Below are 24729 nucleotides of genomic sequence, written 5' to 3' on the forward strand. Positions count from 1 at the left end.
GCTCACTCTCTCCACTTCTGATCCCTCAATGAGGATTGGTACGTGTTCCTTTGTCTTACCCTTCCTGAAGTCCACAATCAGCTTTCGTCTTACTGACATGGAGTGCCAGATTGTTGGTGCAACACCACTCCACTAGTTGGTACTTCTCGCTCCTATACGCCCTCTTACCTACATCTGTGATTCTACCAACAATGGTTGTATCATCAACGTTATAGATGGTATTTGAGCTATGCCTAGCCACACAGTCATGGGTATAGAGAGAGTAGAGCAGTGGGCTAAGCAGATACCCCTGAGGTGCACCCCTGATCATCAGCGAGGAGGAGATATTATCACCAATACGTACAGTTATATATAAATATATACCACAAGTACTATACAGGCTTCTCAGGCACATGAAAAAAAATTCTGTAAAGCGAAGATGCTTTAAAAAATAATGTAATGTAAAGTCTCTAAGTATCAAAAAAACTATAAAGAGCAGTAAACAGTAAAAACTAAATCAAATCAATAGTTGGTGTGACACCATTTGCCTTTAAAACTGCATAAATTTTTTTAGCTACACTGCCGTGCAGATTTATAAGAAAGTTGGCTGGTAGATTTTTCCAGGCATATTGGAGAACTTGCCACAGTTATTCTGCAGACTTTGGTTGTCTTGCTTGTCTCTGTCTCTCCAGCTAATCCCAGATAGCCTCAGTGATGTTGAGATCAGGGCTTTGTGGAGGCCATATCGTCTGTTGTAGAACTTCTTGTTCTTCTCTTCACTTCAAGTTCTTTATAACCTTGGCCATGTATTTAGGGTCATTGTCCTGCTGCAGAATGAAGTTGGGACCAATCACACTTCCCTGATGGTAAGAATCTGCTTTTAGATTATGAAGACACGTAGTCCTCTTTTATCGTCATTTAGTAATGCATGCATTAAGAAATGATACAATATTTCCTCCAGTGTGATATCTCAAAACAAAGGACAGACCAAGACTGAAAAAACTGACATAATTATAACATATAGTTACAACAGTGCAACAATACCATAACTTGATGAAGAAGTCCATGAGCACAGTAAAGTTCAAAGTCTCTCAAATGTCCCACATCTCATGCAGACGGGAGAAGGAAGAAAACTCTCCCTGCCATGCTGACCACAGTCCGACTCTGAGTCGTCCAAAAACTTCGAGCCTCCGATCAGCTCTCCGACACAGAGTACTGAGCGCCATCTCTGTCTGAACGATTCGACCTCAACCTCGGTTGCCAACAGCAGGCAAAGCCGGGGATTTTGAGGCCTACCCTCCGAAAGATTCCCAACCACGCAGTAACGACAGCAGTGAACGAGCATTTCAGAAATTTCTCCAGATGTTCCTCTGTGCTTTCACGTCCATTCTCCATCAAATCAGAATTGTCCATGGCTCCTATTTAACAGATATGATATCATTTTCACCAGAGGGCTGTGCACGCGTGTGGTGCGCTGCTCTCTCTCCTCCCACCTGATGTTTACTTCTCAACATTGAGAATTCCTTTAATTCTGACCAGATTACCAACTGTTTGCAGAAATACAACCCCAAACCTGCAGGGAACCTCTGCCATGCTTCACCGTTGGCTGCAGATACTCATCCATGTTGCAATCTCCAATTCTGCTATTAACAAACTGCCTCCCGTTTAAGCCCAAAATTTCAAATTTTGACTGGTCAGTCTAGAGTACTTGCGGCCATTGTTCAGCACCCCAATCCTTGTGTTTTTGTGTATAGGTGAGTCCATTAGCTTCGTTTCCACCGGAGGAATGGCTTCTTGGCGGCAACTCTTCCATGAAGACCACTTCTGGCAAGACTTCTCTGGACTGTAGAGGGGTATACTTGAGTTCCAGTGGTTTCTGTGAGTTCAGAGCTTATCTTCCAATTTAGAAGGGATGTCAGTTTGATGTATTTCTCATCTGCTGCACTCTGTTTCTGTGACCAACCACTGTGTTTCCGGTCTTCAGACTTGCCTGTTTCTTTGTGTTTCTTCAGAAGAGCTTGGACAGCACATCTTGAAACACCTGTCTGCTGCAAAATTTTTGCTTGGGGAAACTTTGCTGATGCAGGATGACCATCTTGTGTCTTGTTGCTATGCTTGCTTTTGCCAGGGTGTAAGAATTAATGATTTGAAGGTTAAGCTGTTACATCTGCTACAACTTTTAGTCTGGTTGTCCTTCACCCAGTTTGATTCCTTCTACACCCATTTCTGTTTCAGTTAACCAGTTTAGTTTATTCAACTCATTATGTCATTGATCATTAGCACTTGTTATCTTTGTTTAATCGTGCACTGAGCTGTATGCCTACAAAGTAATCAAGTTTTATTTGAAAAGTGATCTTGTACTTAATATGTTAGCTTCTTTAACAAAATACAAAAAATTCTCTAACATTTAAGTTTTTGGAAAATGAATATTGGAAATCTAAGCCACACACATCAAAGTTGCTGGTGGACGCAGCAGGCCAGGCAGCATCTCTAGGGAGAGGTACAGTCGACGTTTTGGGCCGAGACCCTTCGTCAGGACTAACTGAAGGAAGAGCTAGTAAGAGATTTGAAAGTGGGAGGGGGAGGGGGAGATCCTAAATGATAGGAGAAGACAGGAGGGGGAGGGATGGAGCCAAGAACTGGACAGGTGATTGGCAAGAGGGATATGAGAGGATCATGGGACAGGAGGCCCAGGGAGAAAGAAAAGGAGGAGGGGGAAAAAACCCAGAGGATGGGCAAGGGGTATAGTCAGAGGGACAGAGGGAGATAAAGGAGAGAGAGAGAAAGAATGTCTGTGTGCGTGTACATATATATATATATAAATAACGGATGGGGTACGAGGGGGAGGTGGGGCATCAGCGGAAGTTAGAGAAGTCAATGTTCATGCCATCAGATTGGAGGCTACCCAGATGGAATATAAGGTGTTATTCCTCTCCTCCAACCTGAGTGGGGCTTCATCTTTACAGTAGAGGAGGCCATGGATAGACATGTCAGAATATGAATGGGATGTGGAATTAAAATGTGTGGCCACTGGGAGATCCTGCTTTCTCTGGTAGACAGAACATAGGTGTTCGGTGAAACGATCTCCCAGTTTGTGTCGGGTCTCGCCAATATATAGAAGGCCATATCGGGAGCATCGGACGCAGTATATCACCCCAGCCGACTCACAGGTGAAGTGTCGCCTCACCTGGAAGGACTATCTGGGGCCCTGAATGGTGGTAAGGGAGGAAGTGTAAGGGCACGTGTAGCACTTGTTCCACTTAGATTTTGGAAATCTAAATTTGCTCTTTTCTACTGATGCACTAATGCTGAAGACAAAAATAAACACCTTAAACAAAAATTGAATTAAAAAAGCAAAAGAGCATATACACAGTGCAATATATATAAGAAATTACAATAAGATATACAGTAAGATATGAATGACTATTTTGTGTCTGTCTTCATGGTGGAGGACACTTCTAACATGCCGAAGAGAGATGTTATGGATGCATTGGGAGGTGATGCCCTCGATACAATAGCTATCACTAAAGAGGCGTTGCTGAGCAAACTTGTGGGCCTGAAGGTAGATAAGTCCCCTGGTCCTGATAGAATGCATCCCAGGGTACTGAAAGAAATGGCAGAAGTTATAGTAGAGGATTTGGTGATTATTTGCCAAAATTCTCTGCACTCTGAGCAGGTCAAGTCAGGACGAGCTAGGGAAGACACAAACAATCTCCCAGATGTAATATTGGCCAGAGGGCCTAGGGTAACGGAGGAACTGAAGGAAATTCGCATTAGGCAGAAAATGGTGTTGGGTAAACTGATGGGACTGAAAGCTGATAAATCCCCAGGGCCTGATGGTCTGCATCCCAGGGCCTGATGGTCTGCATCCCAGGGTACTTAAGGAGGTGACTCTAGAAATCGTGGACGCATTGGTAATCATTTTCCAATGTTCTATAGATTCAGGATCAGTTCCTGTGGATTGGAGGATAGTTAATGTTATCCCACTTTTTAAGAAAGGAGGGAGAGAGAAAACAGAGAATTATAGACCAGTTAGTCTGGCATCAGTGGTAGGGAAGATGCTGGAGTCAATTATAAAAGATGAAATAGCGGCATATTTGGATAGCAGTAACAGGATAGGTCCGAGTCAGCATGGATTTACGAAGGGGAAACCATGCTTGATTAATCTTCTGGAATTTTTTGAGGATGTAACTATGAAAATGGACATGGGAAAGCCAGTGGATGTAGTGGACTTTCAGAAGGCCTTTGATAAGGTCCCACATAGGAGGTTAGTAGGCAAAATTAGAGCACATGGTATTGGAGGTAGGGTACTGACATGGATAGAAAATTGGTTGGCAGACAGGAAACAAAGAGTAGGGATTAACGGGTCCTTTTCAGAATGGCAGGCAGTGACTAGTGGGGTACCGCAAAGCTCGGTGCTGGGACCGCAGCTATTTACAATATACATTAATGATTTAGATGAAGAGATTAAAAGTCACATTAGCAAATTTGCAGATGACACGAAGCTGGGTGGCGGTGTGAAATGTGAGGAGGATGTTATGAGAATACAGGGTGACTTGGACAGGTTGGGTGAGTGGGCAGATGCAATTTAATGTGGATAGATGTGAGGTTATCCACTTTGGTGGCAAGAACAGGAAGGCAGATTACTATCTGAATGGTGTCAAGTTAGGAAAAGGGGAAGTACAACGAGATCTGGGTGTCCTTGTTCATCAGTCACTGAAAGTAAGCATGCAGGTACAGCAGGCAGTGAAGAAAGCTAATGGCATGTTGGCCTTCATAACAAGGGGAGTTGAGTATAGGAGCAAAGAGGTCCTTCTGCAATTGTACAAAGCCCTGGTGAGACCCCACCTGGAGTACTGTGTGCAGTTTTGGTCTCCAAATTTGAGGAATGACATTCTTGCTATGGAGGGAGTGCAGCGTAGGTTCACTGGGTTAATTCCAGGGATGGCGGGAATGTCATATGTTGAAAGATTGGAGCGACTGGGCTTGTATACACTGGAATTCAGAAGGATGAGAGGGGATCTAATTGAAACATATAAGATTATTAAGGGATCGGACACGCTAGAGGCAGGAAACGTTCCCGATGTTGGGGGAGTCCAGAACCAGAGGCCACAGTTTAGGAATAAGGGGTAGACCATTTAGAATGGAGTTGAGGAGAAACTTTTTCACACAGAGGGTTGTGGATCTGTGGAATGCTCTGTCTCAGAAGGCAGTGGAGGCCAATTCTCTGGATTCTTTCAAGAAAGAGTTAGATAGACCTCTTAAAGATAGAGGCATCAAGGGATATGGGGAGAAGGCAGGAACAGGGTACTGATTGTGGATGATCAGCCATGATCACAGTGAATGGCGGTGCTGGCTCAAAGGGCCGAATGGCCTCGTCCTGCACCTATTGTCTATTGTCTATTGTCTTGGCGGATTGGAAGACTGTGAGGGTCACACCACTGTTCAAAAACAGGATGTAGGCAAAAGGCAGGCAACTATAGGCAGTTAGTTTAACACCCGTAGTAAGGAAACTGCTTAAAGCTATCGTTAAAGAAGAAATAGCAAGGCTGCTGGAAAGAAATGAATCCATCAGGCAGATTAGCATGGATTCAGCAAAGGAAGAACCAAGGGAAGGTTCTTTGAGGATATAATGAGTGCAGTGGTATAGAGGGGAACAAATGGACATTATTTACTTGGATTTCCAGGAGAAGTTCAATAAGGTGCCACATAAAAGACTTTTCCATGAGATATCAATGCATAGAGTTGGGAATAATGTATTAGCATGGATAGAGAATTGGTTAACCAATAGAAAGCAAGGAGTTTGGATACATGGGTGTTTCTCTGGTTGGCAGTCAGTGGTGAGCGGTGTGCTGCAGGGGTCGGTGCTGGGCCTGCAACTGTTAACGATATATTAACGATCTGGAAGAGGGGACCGAGTGTAGTGTATCTAATTTTGCTGATGATACTAAATTGAGTGGAAAAGCAAATCGTGCAGAAGTTACGGAGAGTCTGCAGAGAGATATAGGTAGGTTAAGTGAGCAGGCAAGGGTCTGGCAGATGGAGTACAATGTTGGTAAATGTGAGGTCATCTACGTTGGAAGAGGATTATTATTTAAATGGTAAAAAATTGTGGCCTGCTGTGCAGAGGGACTTGGGAGTACTTGTGCATGAATCACAAAAGATTGTACTGTATTGCAGATGCAGCAGGTTATCAGAAAGGCAAATGGAATGTTGGCCTTCATTGCTAGAGGGATTGAATTTAAGAGCAGAGAGGTTATGCTGTAACTGTACAGGGTTCTGGTGAGGCCGCACCTGGAGTACTGCATGCAGTTCTGGTCTCTTTACCTGAGAAAGCATATACTTTGGCTTTGCAGGCAGTGCTGAGGAGGTTCACTGGGTTGATTCCAGAGATGAGGGGGCTAGAGTATGAGGAGAGATTGAGTCGCCTGGGTCTGTACTCGCTGGAATTCATAAGGATGAGAGGAGATCTTATAGAAACATATAAAATTATGAAAGGGATAGATAAGATAGAGGCAGAAAAGTTGTTTCCACTGGTAGGTGAGTAGAACTAGGAGACATAGCGTCAAGATTCGGGGGAGTAGATTTAGGACAGAGATGAGGAGGAACTACTTTTCCCAGAGAGTGGTGAATCTGTGGAATTCTCTACCCAGTGAAGCAGTGGAGGCTACATCAGTGAACATATTTAAGACGAGGTTGGATAGCTTTATGCATAGTAGGGGAATTAAGGGTTATGGGGGGAAAAGCAGGTAGGTGGAGATGAGTCCATGGCCAGATCTACCATGATCTTATTGAATGGCAGAGCTGGCTCGACGGGCCAGGTGGCCTCCTCCTGCTCCGATTTCTTATGTTCTTGTATATATTATTGTAATGTATTGTGTTTTTTAAATTATGTATTGCACTGTACTACTGCTGAAAAACAAGAATTTCACAATGTATGCCAGTGTTATTAAACCTGATTCTGATTCTGTGTTGTTCCTCATTTCACTCCTTAATAACTTAGCTCCAATAATATTGTAATCCTTTGCCACAGAAATCACCATTCGCCCCACACCCCTTTCTCCTCCCAATCAGAGGAAATTGTTTCTGGTGTCCATCCAGTCAAATTTTATCAATGGTTTAAGCTCCATACTAAGGATAAACTCAGTGGCTACTTTACTAGGTTCACCAGCTCTTTAATGCAAATATCTGATCAGCCAATCACGTGGCAACAACTCAATGTATAAAAGCATGCAGACATGGTCAGTTGTTGTTCAGACCAAACTTCAGAATGAGGAAGAAATGTGATCTAAGTGATTTTGACTGTGGAAATGATTGTTGGTTTGAGTATCTCAGAATTTGCTGATCTCTTGGGATTTGTGCACACAACATTCTCAAGAGTTTACAGAAAATGGTGGGAAAATCAAAAAAAAAATCCAATGAGTGGCAGTTGTGTTCGCAGAAATGTTTTGTTAATGAGAGAGGTCTGAGGAGAATGGTCAGACTGGTTCAAGCTGTCGGGAAGGTGACAGTAACTCAAGTACTGCACAACTGTGATGGGCAGAAGAGCATTTCTGAATGCACAACACATTGAAGCTTGCAGTGGATCTTGCTGCATCTCACAGCAGCAGAAGACCATGAAAGTACACTCTGTATGCTTTATTAGGTACCTAATAAAGTGGCCACTGAGTGTATGTGACTGACAGGAAAAAAACAAGCAGGATTAGGCTATACTAGAAGCTGGTTCCCCAGCCCAAGTTCAGAAGGTTCAGTTAGGGTTGGATGTAGAGTATCTTTCCAGGCCAGTGTGTCTCTGTGTTTTATTCTGGTGGTGAATGACATGGTTTGTATTACTGCATGTTCAATATCAATAGTTAATGTTTCAATCTCAAATACGTTAGAGATTTTTATACTACAGAAAGGATGATGTTGGTTGAAAACTGTACAGTATTTAGATAGTTTTGTCTCCATGTGTGCTTTCAATTTTATGTCTAAATCATGTCTCCTAGGCTGCTCAATAAGATTACAATTTATCTAATCTTGGCCTCAGCTCAGATTTTCATTTCCTATACTAGTCATGCCAGGCCTTAAACAGGGTTAAATTATGGGGAAAGTTTGCAAAAACTTTATACAGTATTCCTTCTACTGCCACAATGAAGTCAAACTCAGGTTGGAGGGCCAACACCTCATATTTTGTTTAGGTAGCCTCTAACCTGATGGCATCAATTCCTCCAATTTCCAGTAATTTCTCCACCCTCCCCCCTTCTTTCTCTATTTTTCTATTCCTCATTCTGGTTCACCGCTCACCCTTTCTCTTCTCCTCACCCTCCCATCTCCTTCTGGTTCCCTTCCTCCTTCCCTTTCTTCATTTGTCCACTGTTCTCTCCTATCAGATTCCTCCTGCAGCCCTATACCTCTCCCACTATCACCTCCCAGCTTTTTACTTCACCCCTCCCCCTTTAATACACGTTTCCCCTCACCTGGTTTTACCTATCGCTCTCCAGCTTGTACTTCTTCCCCTCTCCCCCCCCCCCATCACCTACTTATTGTGGCTTCGGTCCCCTTCTTTTCCAGTCCCGATGAAGAGTCTTGGCCTCAAACATCACTGTTTATTCCCCACAGCGATGTTGCCTGGCTTGCTAAGTTCCTCCAGCATTTTGTGTGTGTTGCTCAAAATTTCCAGTATCTGCAGAATCTCTTGTGTATATGAAAGTCCCTGTTGTTTTGGGTATTTTCCACATTACTGCTTGAAACTACAAAAAGCCTTTCACAGAACAATGTTCAGGTCTTTTCTATTCCCCATTCTAGACATCCCCTCACCCCTTCTCTTTTCCTCACCTCCCCATCACCCCACTCTGGTTTTGTTTCCTCTCCTCTCTCCCTTTCCTACATGGGTACTCTGCTCTTGTACTGTATCAGATTCATCAATATTTGCAGATTGAGGTACTCTGTCTCCCCCTGCTGTATAGTGACTCACCAGAGAAGTAGGTGATTAACAACGCCTTTTGCATTGTGAAAGACAGTTATTTTGACTCTGAACTGCACAAACAGTTGTTAAGACCCATGATAAAAATTAGCATGAAAAAATTAACTTAAGGAGTGTACAAAGTTACGAAGGCAGAAAGATTTTTGAGACCCAAGGGTCTGCAGATGTTGGGACCTACAGAAAAAAGGGAACTGCTGGAGGATCTCAGAGGGTTAAGCAACCTCGGTGGAGACCACACTTCAGAAAGGTTACACAGAGAATTCCAGAAAGCACAGGTTGCCAATCATGGGTTGATTATTTTTTTAATTTAAAAATGTTTTTTCTAATTGTCTTATTTTGTGCTTTGGTTGTAATTCTTTTTCTACTTATGTATAGTTGTTGTAAAATTCTATTGTACTTCATTTTTCTGTAAATGCCGGTAAGAAAATGAATCTCAGGGTAGTATATGGTAACATATACTGTACATTGATAATAAATTTTCTTTGAACTTTGAACTCCAAAACCCTAGGTTTGCAAGTCCATGGGAGAAATCTGCAAGTCCAGTGAAGACTGGAGGCCCAGAGGTGGCCTGACCTGGGGCTGGTGGACTGTCTATATGTGGGTGCGTAGAGGGGAGGGAGGAAAAGGCTCATTTTGCTGTTGTTTGGTTGTTCACCATGCTTCTGACACCAACGTAGCATGCCCACAACTCACTAACCCTCTGTAAGTAGTCTCTGTACGTCCTCCGTGTGGAATGCGTGGATTTCCTCTGGGTTCTCCAGTTTCCTCCCACAGTCCAAAGTCGCACTGGGCAGATAAATTGGTCATTGTAAATTGACTAGTGATTAGGCTAGGGTTAAATCAGGTCGTGTCCAATGGCCACACAAGCGCACATGACAGATGCTAGTTACAAACTGTTCGGCAACAGTCTCCTGTCCCAATTAAGCAGCATTGTGTCTTTAAGAGCTGTCCCAAATAAGTGGCTGCCCGATGAATCGATGGCCCAATTAACTGGAATCCATTATAATAGAATTTATGATAAACTATACAAAGGTTGACAAAGATAAATAGCAAATTTTTAAAAAATGCTAAGAACGTGAGTTGTAAAGAGTTCTTGAAAGTCAGTCTTTGGGCCATAGAATCAGTTCAGAGCAGTGGTGAATGAAGTTATCCACACTGGTTCAGGAGCCTGATGGCTATCGGATTGTGGTAGGGGTCTAAGCTTTCAGTACCCCCTACCTGATTGTAATAGCAAGAAGAGATCATGGCCTTGATGGTGGGGATCTTTGTAGATGGATGGCAATGCTCCATGTAAATATACTCAGTGGTGGAGAGAGCTTTGCTTGTGATGGACAGGGCCATATCCACCACTTTCTGTAGAATTTTCTATTCCTCGGCGTTGGTGTTTCCATTCCAGGCCATGATGCAACAGTTAGGATATTTTCCACTGTGCATCTATAGATGTTTGTCACAGTTTTTGGTGGGATGCTGAATCTACACAAACTTCTAAGAAATCCACATTTTCTGCACCTCAGATCTTCTAAGCCTTTATCATAACCATCACACTACCCTTCTCCACAAGATGCTTTGACTGGTTATGGAGATCAGAATAAGGCAGGCCCCTGTTTAGGTAATGGTTAATTCGGGGTTATCGGATGTTGCTGACCTGAAGGGCCTATTCTGTGTTGTATGTATAAATAAAATAAATATTTATCTATTTATTCCAGTTCAATTTTTCCTATCATTGGAATGATAGGGGAGTCTAGAACCAGAAGGCACAGCCTCAGACTAGAAGGACATCTCTATAGAACAGAGATGAGGAATTTCTTTAGCCAGAGGGTGGCAGATTTGTTAAATTCATTACCACAGATGGCTGGGAAGGCCAAGTCATTGAATAATTAAAGAGGAGGTTGATAGGTTCTTGATTAGTCAAGGCATCAAAGGTTACTGCGAGACAGGGGAATGGAGTTACGAGGCAAAATAAATCAGCCATGATGGAATGGCAGAACAGATTCAATGGGTCAAATAGCCTAATTCTGCTCCTATGTCATATGGATCTTGTGGAATTGGTTAGTTATTGTCACATTTATCGAGGTACAGTGAAAACTTGTCCTACATTCTGTTCATATAGAGTAGTAGGCAACCATCGATCCCAGTATTCATAGATCAAAGCATTACACTGTTGCATTGAGGTAGTAGAAGCTAAAGCAATGACAAAGTGCAGAACTGCAACAGTTACACAGAGAATGTGGTGCAGGGAGAGAATAAAGTGCGGGATCATAACGAGGTAGACTGTAAGATCAAGAGTCCATATAATCATACTAGGGAATAATTCGATAGTCTTAAAACAGTGTGGTAGAAGTTGTCCTTGACCCTTGTGGTACATCTTTTGAGGGTTTTGCATCCACTACCCAATGGATGGGAGAGGAAGAGAAGATGATTGGGATGGATGGGTGGGTGGGGCCTTTGATCATGCTGCTCGCTTTCTCAAGGCAGCGGGCAGTGTAGTCACACTCTCTTCAGCTTTTTGTGGACATGGACAGTGCAGTTGCCGTACCATGCCTTCAATGCACTGCAAGCCAAGCCTGTGTAAACTGACTTTATGCTTGAGCTCTTTTAGCACCAGTGCGTAGAACATAGAACAGTACAGCACAGGAACCAGTATGCACCAGTGCTGCTCCAGTGAAACTGCATTGCCATGGCAAGGACACTTTGGCCAAGCTGTGGTGCATGGATTTGATGCATTAAACTCCAGAGCAGATCTGACCAAGGACTGAGAAGCATCAGAGGCCAAGGGAGACTTGATATAACTGTCTAAAATTATAGTGTCGACAGTCTTTTACCCAGGATGGAAACGTCAAATACTGGAGGGGATATGTTTAAGGTGAGCTGGGGAAAGTGTAAAGAAGATTTGCAGAGAGTGTTGGGTGTCTGGAACGTGCTGCCTGGGGAAGTGATAGAAGCAGATATAATATTTAGGCTAACATATGAACAAACAGGGAATGGAGAGATAGAGATCACATACAGGTAGATGGGATTAGTTAGTCTAGCAGACATTGTAGGCTGAATGGCCTGTTCCAATGCTGTACTGTTGCCTCCACTCTTTGAATAAAAACAGGTTAAATTTGTAATAATGAATAAAGAGCCAAAGATTCAGTTGGTAGGTTCTGAAGCCGTTTAATAAATATCCTTCAAATTTGATGACCCCTTAGCTTGAAGTCCAAGGCACTTTGCACAGTGAACAGGTTTAGACCATTGTTTAGATGGTGTCAGATTCCGGATACAGTGACACTGCACATATAACCAAAACAAAGCCACCAACCAAATGATAATGGAAATTGATTGACTGAGAAACAAGCAACAGATTAGATGTTTGCAAATGTTATAACATAATTCAGCTTATGTCTATATGTGCACTGCTTGGTTAGCAGTGGGACAGGTCAGTTAGAGGGAGTGGGAAACAAGTTAACTTTCAGCCGAGACACATTCGTGCATCCACTTTCCCACGCTTTTGTATGCCCGGCTGTCTCAAACAGGTCGCCATTTGTTGTGTACATCAGTTGACACAAAATTCTCAAATTGATAACCATTTGTAGTATAACTGATCACATTGTTCCAGGTGGTGTAGTCATTCCAGATTGAGAACTATTTGCATTGTACAAAAGTTTATTCCCCCTATAACTGTATATTTATATTATACAGTAGTTGATCTCCCATTATCCCAGACTGGTAGCCATTTGCAGTGTGCATTGTGTGACTCACAAACTTCCCAGACTGGTAGCCATTGCAGTGTACCAACATGTGACTTACAATGTCCCAGACTGGTAGTCATTTGCATTGTACATTGTGTGACTCACAACATCCCAGACTGGTAGCCATTTGCAGTGTACACTGTGTGACTCACAACATCCCAGACTGGTAGCCATTTGCAGTGTACATTGTGTGACTCACAACATCCCAGACTGGTAGCCATTTGCAGTGTACATTGTGTGACTCACAACATCCCAGACTGGTAGCCATTTGCAGTGTACATTGTGTGACTCACAACATCCCAGACTGGTAGCCATTGCAGTGTACATCACATGACTCCCTTTGTGCTGACTCAGTAGTCATTGGAAATGTACATTTCTCCACTACCTCCTATTGTGCAGATTTGTAACCCATTGTGATGCTGCAACAAGTAGATCAGAAAGATCGCAGGAGAAATTTGAATCTTGAATTTGTCCTGACTGCCATCTCGAAATAGATAACAGTCAGAAAACAGGAAGCAACTTATACAGACGCACATCGAATAATCCACAGAAAGCAGTTCAAATCAAATCATCTCCAGATGACCAAAGATTTGTACTTCCAATTTGATTTTAATCAATCTTACTTGAAGGGATGAATCAAATCCCGACCCTTGGCTGAACCACTTTTTAAAATACTTTTAAGTTTGCCATACAGATAAAAAAATAAAAAAATCTCTAAGAGTCTGACCAAGGATAGGGTATTTGGATATTGCAAACAGTTATCCAGGCAGTTAATATTAGGGTAATTCTAGCTTGTAAGCCGTGCAATTCTAAACAAGTTATCATTATATAATCCTCTACTGACCATTACCTGATTTCCTCCATGCCATAACTTGTGGTTTGTCACTGCTGTTAGCTTCCACATCTCTATCCATGTTCACCTTCCCTGTATCAATGATGCCCTTTTCTCACTTGTGGTGAAATTAGACAGGGATAGTGGTATGGATAGGCAGAATCAGCTTTGCCACCTATTATCCCACAGAGCTGACATTATTTTTTGTTGCTGCTATTGGAACAAAATCCCAAGAGGCAGCTTTTAAACTTTCCTCACCGGACGCTGAGGATGGATAATCTCTGAACCACCCAGCTTCAGGTTCCCCATCGAGCCGTCGGAGGATCCAACTCACTTAAAACGCACCCACTCTGACACCCATTGCCATAGGCAAATCTTCCTTCTTGTCAAACCTGGACAGGTATAACGTACGGTGTAAACCCATCGCCGATATTACAGGTGCAGGTACTGCTAAATGTCTTCAGTCCCCTCCGGCTTCCTGACATTCTTCCACGGCTTTAATCCCTCATCTCATCTGTTTTCATTTTGATTAATAAAAAAACGTGGCGTTGCGAAGGGAAGATGCAGATTTTTTTTCCCCAGTCCACAGCATTTGAATTGTGCACTTCTTGGCTTTTATAAAGAAAGAGAAGGAGTGCTGCGCTCCCCCGCCCCCACCACAATCACCCCAACCTCTTTGTGTCCCGGTACTGGCCTCTCTTCCACCATCAACTCATGAGCTCTCCACCACCCACCTAAATCACATCCCATCGCCAAAAATGTCCGTTTGAAACAATTAAGAAGCTAAGCGTTTCCCTCATATCCCATTCAGCGACTTACTCTTCGGGGACCCCTTTGATTCGGGAGGAACGATGGGCACTTCCTCCTGTTGTCTGGAGCAGGCCTCGTCTCCCCAGGACTCTGGGCAAACACCATCCTCGGGCAGCAGAGGATGTCCTCAAGACCACATGTCCCTTGATCCCCTCTAGAACGGGAAATGCATCCCAGCGTCAGGCAAGACTGAACCTAGGGTCTCTTCTCTCTCTCATCTAGTCTAGACAAGATGGAGACACTGCCCATCACCACCACCACCAGTACTATCCCCTGCCTCGGGTGCCTGCCAGTCCCATTGTGCTTGAGCTATTTGTTAATTTTTTGGTTACTATATTTCTTCCATTAAAAAATAATACCGTTTGGGGCACAGGGCAGAACAGACCCCCACCCCATATCCCCTTGTAAATTCTTGTCAGAATCAGCTCCAGATCCTCTGGTCCCTTCTTTGGCTGCTTCTGTCTGTTATTTTACCCCCCCTCCCCCCTACCACCACCACCCAATCAGCCAGTTCTGGAGCCCCTTCTCTTGCTTTGAGGGTGTTGGGTTGGGGAATGCGAGAATGAGGAGGGTTGGGGGGGGGGGGTGCCCTGTAGCAAGAATGCAGTCTGCGGCGAAGCCAAGCCCCACTGGCACCTGTCAGCCTCTGTAGTGGGCAGGTTAGGAGGGAGAGGCATGGGGAGGAAGCATAGTTGGTGGGGGTGAGGGAGGTGTCTAGTCATATCTGTCCAGCTCCAACTCCCTCCCCCTTCCCCGGCTCCCTAGCAGCTGCTGGAACCGGTGGGGAAGGAGGCCGAGCTGAGGCCCAGCTGGCTGTCGGAGCGCTGGGAGTCAGCGGGGTCACCACCCGCCTCGGCGATGGCGCCCAAGAGCTGCTGATGCTGCTGCTGCCGCAGGGACTCGGCGATCAGGCCGGGCAGGGCATGCAAGCTGCTGGTCAGTCCCTCTAGCTTGGTCTCCAGGCTCAGGATCTGCTTCTCCAGGTCCTCACCGCGGTCGTTCAGCTCCGTGATCAGGTCATACATGATGGTCTGCATCTGGCCCGTAGAAGCAGAGGCAGTTAGTGTCGGTGGTAGTGTAGAGGCCAAAGCAGAACTGCCCCCATTCATGCCAACCATGGAATGCCCATCCATAGGCTAATCTTGGAATGGCCACCTGCACTAACCCCAGCACATACCTGTAAACACTAATCCCAACTCATACTCACCTACACTGTCCAACGCACTGACTGCAACATGTACCCACCTACAATGACACCAAAACATACCCATCTGCACTGAACTCTCTGACTATCATGATTTCAAGAGGCCCAAACTAATGTTTCAGCTCTATAAAACCGTACTTGGACCATACCTGGAGTACTGTGTTGAGCTCTGAGTTCAAGAGCCATGAGGTAATCTGCAGCCCTGGTTACAGCACACTTGGAATATGTGTTCAGTTCTGATCACCTCATTATAGGAAGGATGTGGTAGCTTTAGAGAGGGTGCAGAGGAGATTTACCAGGATGCTGCCTGGACCAGATGTCTTATGAAAATAGGTTGAATGAACTAGGGCATTTCTCTTTGAAGCGAAGGAGGATGGGAGGTGACTTTGTAGAGATGTACAAGATGATGAGTGGATAGCCAGAGTCTTTTACCCAGGTCAGAAATGGCCAATACAAAGGAGTATAATTTTAATGTGATTGGAGGGAAGTGTAGAGGGATGTTAGAGGTAAGTTCTTTACAAAGAGAGTGCTGGGTGAGTGGAACACCCTACTGGGGATGATTCTGAAGGCAGAAACATCAGGGGCATTTAAGAAACTCTTAGATAGGCACATGGATGATAGAAAAATGGAGGGCTATGTAGGAGGGAAGAGTTAGATTGATCTTAGAGTAGACTGAAAGGTCAGCACAATATTGTGCTGCAATATTCTCTGTTCTATCCATACAATCTATGCCTCTTATCATCTCGTACACCTGTACCAAATAACTTCTCATTCTCCTCCTTTCCCTAGCTCACTTACCCTCATAAAAGGGTTGACGCAAAATGATGCAGTTCACTGTATGTTTCAATCTACATGTGACAAATAAAGCTAATCTTTTAAGATTTTCAGCATCTGTAGTTTTTATTTATCTTCATGGCAGGATTCTAAGCAGTGAGGAGGAACAGAGATCTTAGGGTCCCTCAAAGTTGCCACGCAAGTTGATAGGGTTGTTAAGAAGGGCCATGGTGTGCTGGCCTTCATTAGTTGGGAGATTGAGTTCAAGAGCTACAAGGTAATGTTGCAGCTGAAAAACTCTGGTTGGATCACGCTTAGAATATTGTATTCAGTTCTGGTCACGTCATTATAGAAAAAATGTGGCAGCTGTGGAGACGGTGGAGAGGAGATTTATCACATTACTCCCCCAATTAGAGAACATGTCTTATGAGTAAAGATTGAGCTAGCTAGGGCTTTTTTTCCTGTAGAGCGAAGGAATGAGTTGATAGAGGTGTATAAGATAATAAAGTCATAAATTGAGTGGAGAGCCAGCACCTTGTCCCCAGGGCAAAATGGCTTATACAAGGAAGCATCATCTTAGTGATTGGATCAGAGTATGGGGGGATGTCAGAGGTAGGTTTTTAAACAGAGTGGTTGGTGCGTGGAATGCGCTGCCAGGTGTGGTGGTAGAGAAAGATACATTAGAGGCATTTAAGAGACTCTTAGGCTACATCCACACTAGACCGGATAATTTTGAAAACGCTGGTTTGTGCGTAAAAACGATAGGCGTCCACACCAGGCGTTTTTGAAAATACCTCCGTCCACATTAAAACGGGTATTTGGGCGAATCTCCTCCTACTGGGCGTGCGCAGGACACATCTACAGGAAACAAGCGAAGAGGAAATGGTATACTTGGTGCGCGTTTGTCCAGTTACAGACTAGAAAAACTTAAAAGGAAATTGCCAAGAGAATGACAGCTGTTGGCTTTTGCGCAGAAGAACTTAAAACTGAAAAAAACAAATACTGGAGCGTATGGAGGCAGCCGACAAGGAGTTCACGGACAGTATGACCCGGCTGATGATGAACTTTGAAAAACTGACTAACTCCGTTGCAGAGGGATTTGCAATGATGAGGAATATGATGGCTACCCCCCAGAGCTTTTCACCGCCACAATACCAGCCTCACAGCCACTACAGTAGCTACACATACAGACACACAGACCCCCGGGTGGCCCCACCAACATCTTCTCCACTCCCACTGAGGGGTCACCCTGGAAACATTTCCTACAGCCATAGTCTCTTCACCGATGAAAGGGGCGATAGGTTTTTAAAAACCTCCGGTTACCCGGTACACACTACAACACCCAACCGGCGTTTTCAGATTTAAACACTCTGGAGAGCATTTTAGAAAAGCTCCGTTTTCGGGGGAGGAAAGCGGTGTTTCAGCGTGGACAGAGGGTCAAAACGAAGAGAAAAAGCTTCGGTTACGGATTTGTCCGGTCTTGTGTGGACGTAGCCTTAGACAGGCACATCAATAGAAGAACAATGGAGAGCTATGTGGGAGGGAAGGATTCGATTAATCTAAGAGTAGCTTAAAAGGTTTGTACAGGATCGAGGGCCGAAGGGCCTGAGTGTTCTATGTTATATATGTCCATGATCATAAACACACGAGATTCTGTAGATGCTGAAAATTCACAGGAACAAACACAAATGCAGGAGGAACTCAGCAGTTTAAGCAGCATCTGTGGAATGGAATAAACTATTGTCATTTCAAGCTGAGCCCCTTCATCAGTACTGGAAAGGAAGGGGGCAGAAGCTAGAATGAGAAGGTAGGGGGAGGGGAAGGAGTATAAGCTGGCAGGTGATAGGTAAACCCAGATGAGGGAGAAGGTGGGGGGGGGGGATAAGGTAAGAAGCTTACTTTAAGGTGATAGGCAGAAGAGGTAAAGAGCTGAAGAAGGAATCGGATAGGACAGCAGACCATGAGAGAAAGAGAAAGAGCAGTAATAATAAACTTGATTTTGATTCTGATTTTTCAATTCAAGTCTGCTGCTTGTGATTTTTTGGGATTCCTCATGATGGCACCAAATGTTCAAGAAATACTAAGCTTTCAGATCTCAGTCCTGAATTAGTGCATATCATACCAATGATCAGAGAGGCCATTGCAAGTGGACCCCTGCGATTCGCACAACTGCAGCTGCTGCCTCTCACGCATCTCAGCTGGAAAACCACAGCAGAAATTATTCTTTCACCATGCTGAAGTGATAGACATAATCTGTTCTTGCCTTGTTAATTGAGAGGTAAATACTTATCCTACAACATGGGGAAAATCCCCTAGCCATCCACAAAGTGTGACAGGTTCCATAACACCGTCCTTCTGACAGGGACAGAGGATTCTCAGTACTGCCCCAAACACAGTGTGACATCTCTTCAGCACCACCCCTTCCACAGTGCCATTCTCCCTCGGGACCTCTCCGCCCACAGTGCAATGCTTCCTTAGTGCCACCTGTCCCACAGCGTGACACCCCTCAAGTATGTCTCCAACCATAGTGCTGCACTCCCTCAGTACTGCTTCTCCCATTGTACAAAACTCCCTCATTACCCTTCTCCCACAGTGTGGTGCTCCCTCAATAATCTCCTCCCTCAGTACTGCTCCTCCCACAGTGTGACCCTCCTCAGTACCACCTCACCCACAGTAGTCACCGTGCACAAAGTGACCCTCAGTACTGCACCCGATGTATCAGGTCCCCAGAAAGGGATTGGAATCACTTTGCCGAGATTAGTCGTCTTGAACATAGAATGGTACAACACAAAGGGGCCTTTTGGCCCATAATGTCTATACTGCTGTGATGCCAAATCTACCTATCTGCCTACACATGATCCATCCCTGCACGTTCATATGCCTCGAAAACACCACTATCGAACCTACTTCTATCAGCATTCATCCCGCTCTCTCAGAATCAGGTTTATTATCGCTGACATAGAGGGTGCACAAGAATGATGCTGGGAATGACAGGGTTAATGTATGAGAAGCGTTTGATGGCTCTGGGCCTGTTCTCATTGGGGGGGGGAAATCTCACTTAATATTCAATATATTTCAAAGGCCTAAATAAAGTGGACATGGAGAGGTTGTTTCCTATAGTGGGAGGGTCCAGGACTAGAGGGCACAGACTCAGAATAGAAGTACGTCCATTTAGAACAGAGCTGAAGAGGAATTTCTTTAGCCAGAGGGTGGTGAATCTGTGGAATTCATTGCCACAGGCAGCTGTGGAGGCCGAGTCATTGGGTATATTTAAAGCAGAGGTTGATAGGCTCCTGATTAGTCAGAGCATCAAAGGTTATGGAGAGAAGGCAGGAGAATGGAGTTGAGAGAGATAATAAATCATTCATAATGGAATAGCAGAGCAGACCCAATGGGCTGAATGGCCTAATTCTGCTCCTATCCCATGGCTGTCTGGTAGGAATTTGTACCTTCCCCCCGTGACCGCGCGGGTTTCATCTGGGTGCTCCAGTTTCTTTCTACATTTCAAAGACGTACCGGTCAGTAGGTTAAGTGGTCATTGTAAATTGTCCTGTGATTAGGCTGGGGTTAAATCGGGGATCGCTGGGCGGTGTGGCTCGAAGGGCCGAATAGACCTGTTCCACGCTGTATCTCAATAAATAAACAAATTAATAAATCAATAATGGGATTTGTTGCTTTGCGCAACAGGACAGTGCAAGACAATAAACATCCATGTAAGTTACAAAAATAAAAGCGCAGAAGAGGAATAACAAGGTAGTGTTTATGAAATTTTCAGAAATCTGATTGTGGAAAGGGAGCTATTTCCTCTGGTACTGATATTGCTCAGATTAAGACTCTGCTTGTCTATGCTATTAATGCCTCATGTAATATTATAAACCTCTATTGGGTCTTTCCTCAGTCTCTGACACTCCAAAGAAAACAATCCAATTACATCCAACCTCTCCTTAAAGGTAAAACTCTAATCTCGGCAGCATTGTAGTGAACCTCTTCTGCATCAGCTGTAACAATCCTTTCTGTAATGGGACAATCAGAACTGCATGCAGTGCTTACAAATACTGCCTGACACAACTTCCTGACTCATATTCAATGACCTTGACTGATAAATGTAAGCATGCTGTACATCTTCTTTACCACCTTTTCTACTTGTATCGCCACTTTTGGGCTAAAGACTTGCACTTCAAGCTCTCTCTGCTTCAAGATCCCAGTCTATTAAGGATCTTGTTTTAACTGTATACTTTCCCTTTACATTTTGTTTTCATCCCTTTTCCAAAGTGCAACATTCTCCTGCTTTGTCTGGGTTCAACTCCACCTGCTATTTCTCTGCTGGTATCTGCAACTGAGCTATATTCCACTCTAACCTTTGACAGCTTTCTTCACAGACCACCTACATTTTCATCAAGTCGTTGGTATACATGACAAACAACATGCACAGAGGTTCACCAGAAGACACAACTGCACAAGATACAGGGTCAGGTTACCTTAAAAGAAAGTGGAAGCATTCTGAATGGTTAGATCACAGCCTGGTGTGGAGCCTCAAACACACAGGATCATAAGCCACTGCAGAGGGCTGTCGACTCTGCCAGATCCATCAGGGGCACAACCCTCCCCACCATCGTGGGCATGAGACCATAAAACATAGGAGCAGAATTAGGCCTGTCAGTCCATCCAGTCTTCTCCATTATTCGATCTTGGTTGATTCATTTTCCCTCTCAATCCCATTCTCCTGCTTTCACTCCCTGTTACCGTTGACGCTCCTGACTAATCACAAAGCTATCAACCTCTACTTTAGATATACCCATTGATTTGACCTTCATAAGAAGTTGGCATCCAAGTTTGCCACCCAGGACATCCCCTCTGCTCATTGCTACTATCAAGGAGGAGTTACAGGAGGCTGAAGACACACACTCAATGTTTCAGGTCCAGCTTCTTACCCTCTGCCATCAGATTCCTGTATGGTCCATAAACCTTACTTCATTCCTTTTATTTGAACGATTTACTTTGTAATTTTCATGACTTTGCCTTCACTGTACTGCTGCCACAAACCAACAAAGTTCATGGCATATAAGTCAGTATAAAAAATCTGATTCTGTTGGGGTGGAACTGGCTGTAAGGTTGGGATTCAATTCTCACCGCTGTTGGTTTGGACTTTGTATGTCCTCCTGTGACTGAGTGGGTTTCCTCCCACATTGCAAAGACTTACAGTTTAGTAAGTTGTGGGCATGCTATATTGGCGCTGGGAGGGTGGCAACACTAGCGGGCTGCTGGGATGATGGGGCCTGGATGGTGGGATCTTCATGATGGGTATCGCCTTCTTGAGGCAGCACCGTCTGCAGATACCATCGATGGTGTGGAGTGACGTGCTCGTGATGTGTTGGGCTGACTCCACCCCACTCTGCACATGAAAAGTGGGAGCAGGAGGGAGTGGAACAGTAGTGTAGCGGTTAGTTTAACGCTTTTAACGCTGTCAGGTGGGGTTCAATTCCCACTGCCGTCTGTAAGGAGTTTGTATGTTCTTCCTGCGACCATGTGGGTTTCCTCCAGGTGCTTCGTTTTCCTCCCACATCCCAAAGATGTACAAGTTAGGTTGTGGGCATGCTATGTTAGCACCAGAAGAGGATTCGAGTACAGGAGCAGGGAGGTACTACTGCAGTTGTACAAGGCCTTGGTGAGACCACACCTGGAGTATTGTGTGCAGTTTTGGTCCCCTAATCTGAGGAAAGGCATTCTTGTCATAGAGGGAGTACAAAGAAGGTTCACCAGATTGATTCCTGGGATGGCAGGACTTTCATATGATGAAAGACTGGATCGACTACTCGTAGGAATTTAGAAGATTGAGGGGGGATCTTATTGAAATGTATAAAATCCTAAAGGGATTGGACAGGCTAGATGCAGGAAGATTGTTCCCGATGTTGGGGAAGTCCAGAACGAGGAGTCACAGTTTGAGGATAAAGGGGAAGCCTTTTAGGACCGAGATGAGGAAAAACTTCTTCACACAGAGAGTGGTGAATCTGTGGAATTCTCTGCCACAGGAAACAGTTGAGGCCAGTTCATTGGCTATATTTAAGAGGGAGTTAGATATGGCCCTTGTGGCTAAAGGGATCGGGGGTATGGAGAGAAGGCAGGTACAGGGTTCTGAGTTGGATGATCAGCCATGATCGTAATGATTGGCGGTGCAGGCTCGAAGGGTCGAATGACCTACTCCTGCACCTATTTTCTATGTTTCTATGACACTTGTGGGCTGCCCCAGCACATCCTTACTGTTTTGATTTGATGCAAATGATGCATTGCACTGTGTGCTTCGATGTACATGTGACAGATAAAGCTAAACTTTAAAAACAAGCTTTCAAAAGGCCATTGACTCAAAGCCTTTTCCTCCATCTCACTTTCCACACAGCTGTTCACTACTCTGTGCCTCAACAATTTAATCTCGAGAGGAAAATCAGTTCACTGATGCCATTTACCATTTAAAATAAAACAGTTGGAGGAGGCACAGCAGTATGGTGGGTTGGCACAATGCTTTACAACCCCAGTGAACCAGGTCCAACTCTCGCCACGGCCTTTCAGAAGTTTGTACACTCTCCCCTTGACTAAATGGACTTCCTCCAAGTGCTCTGGGTCCCTCCCCCATCCCAAAGATGTACGAGTTAGCGGCATGGCATGAGCTCATTGGGCTGGAAAGGGCTGTAACCATACTGTATCTCTAATTTTTTAAAATATAAAAATGGTGTGCAGTTCACTTTGGGTAGAGCTCTGCATTTTGGAGACGGTCCCTGAGCTGGCTGTTAAAGGATTTCTAATTGAATTAAATAAAGATCTGCAGTTGGATTTAAAAAAACCTGCTGGTTACCATGGCCACAATCCTAAAGCAGGGGTGAAGGGAGTCAACAGACAGGTGAATGTAATGAGATAGAATGGCGGGTGGGATTAAGGCTGGCATAGGCTGAGAGGCTGCAGCCACATAGATTTAATCCCCTAATAATTTAAACCTTGTTCTTAACTCTCATTTAATTCTGCTATGTAGCTTCAGAATAATCCTCTCATTATGCCTGCTTCTCAACCCTATGAAAGTGTAAAGTTGCTACAGATTCCCACCCATTCACTCCTTCTCTGCCTTGAGCCATGGAAGTTCCCTCCCTACTTCCCACAGTGTGCTCCATCACCGGCTGGGGAAACCACCCTTTTACCAGCACCTCGACAAAGTGTTCACCCAGTCAGCTGAGGAGGATCGACCAGGGTCAATGTCCGAAGTAGGGAAGAGAAGGGAGGAGACAGTAAGGGATGCAGAGGAGACGTGGGGAGACAGCAGGGAGGAGAGGGAGAAGAGGTGTAGGGAGGTTGAGGGAGAGGGGGAAGAGGAAAGCAAAGAGAGTGGGAGAAAATGGAGGTGCAGGGAGGAGGAGGGAAAGGGAGGGAAGAGAAAGAGAAGTAAAGTAGGGAGGGGGAGGGGGAGGGGGAGAGGAGAGGGGGAGAGGAGAGGGGGAGGGGAGGGGGAGAGGAGAGGGGGAGGGGAGGGGGAGAGGAGAGGGGGAGGGGAGGGGGAGAGGGAGGGCAGGGGGAGGGGAGAGGAGAGGGGGAGGGGAGGGGGAGAGGGAGGGCAGGGGGAGAGGGAGGGGAGGGGGAGAGGGAGGGGGAGAGGGAGGGGGGAGGGGGAGGGGGGAGGGAGGGGAGGGGGAAGGGAGGGGAGGGGGAGGGGGGGAGGGGGGAGGGAGGGGGGAGGGAGGGGGGAGGGGGGAGGGAGGGGGGAGGGAGGGGGAGGGGGGAGGGAGGGGGAGGGAGGGGGAGGGGGGAGGGAGGGGGGAGGAGGGGGGGAGGGAGGGGGAGGAGGGAGGGAGGAGGGAGGGGGAGGGAGGGGGAGGGGGAGGAGGGAGGGGGAGGGGGAGGGAGGGAGGGAGGGAGGGGGGAGGGGGAGGGAGGGAGGGAGGGGGGGAGGGAGGGAGGGAGGGAGGGAGGGGGGAGGGGGGAGGGAGGGAGGGGGGAGGGGGGGAGGGAGGGAGGGGGGAGGGGGGGAGGGGGAGGGGGGAGAGGGGAGGGGGGGAGGGAGGGGGGAGGGGGGGAGGGAGGGGGGAGGGGGGGAGGGGGGGGAGGGAGGGGGGGAGGGGGGGGAGGGAGGGGGGGGAGGGAGGGGGGAGGGGGGAGGGAGGGGAGGGGGGAGGGAAGGAGGGGGTGGGGAGGGGAAGGAAGGAGAGGTGGGAGGGAGAGGGAGGAGGTGGGAGGGAGAGGGAGGAGGTGGGAGGGAGAGGGAGGGGGTGGAGGGAGAGGGAGGGGGTGGGAGGAGGGGAGAAGAGAGGGGAGGGAGGGGAGAAGAGAGGGGAAGTGGGGGAGGAGAGGGAAGAAGGAGAGAGGGGGAGGGAGGGGGAGGGAGGGGGAGAGAGGGGGAGGGAGGGGGAGGGAGGGGGAGGGAGGGGGAGGGAGGGGGAGGGAGGGGGAGGGGAGG

The 24729-nt window shown here is 45.9% G+C and overlaps 1 protein-coding gene and 1 long non-coding RNA gene across 9 annotated transcripts in view; one reads left to right on the forward strand and one right to left on the reverse strand.

Moving 5' to 3' along the window:
• The window catches only part of LOC140211946 (uncharacterized), a 62757-nt gene that overhangs the window by 18829 nt on the left and 19199 nt on the right, over window positions 1-24729 (forward strand). Inside the window, exon 2 of the long non-coding RNA XR_011889608.1 lies at window positions 1734-1857. This is a non-coding gene — a long non-coding RNA (uncharacterized lncRNA). The remainder of the gene's footprint in view (window positions 1-1733; window positions 1858-24729) is intronic.
• Window positions 14888-24729, reverse strand: part of LOC140211920 (small conductance calcium-activated potassium channel protein 3-like) — a 139720-nt gene continuing 129878 nt past the window's right edge. For 7 of the 8 annotated variants that reach the window (XM_072282187.1, XM_072282177.1, XM_072282198.1 and 4 more), the window contains one exon: window positions 14888-15354. In XM_072282187.1, the coding sequence (XP_072138288.1) occupies window positions 15079-15354 (276 nt within the window). In that variant the 3' untranslated portion in view covers window positions 14888-15078. The remainder of the gene's footprint in view (window positions 15355-24729) is intronic. The other variant, XM_072282168.1, reaches the window with a different exon arrangement.

This window comes from Mobula birostris, chromosome 2 (genome assembly GCF_030028105.1).
Source record: "Mobula birostris isolate sMobBir1 chromosome 2, sMobBir1.hap1, whole genome shotgun sequence".
Classification (NCBI taxonomy): Eukaryota; Metazoa; Chordata; class Chondrichthyes; order Myliobatiformes; family Myliobatidae; genus Mobula; species Mobula birostris.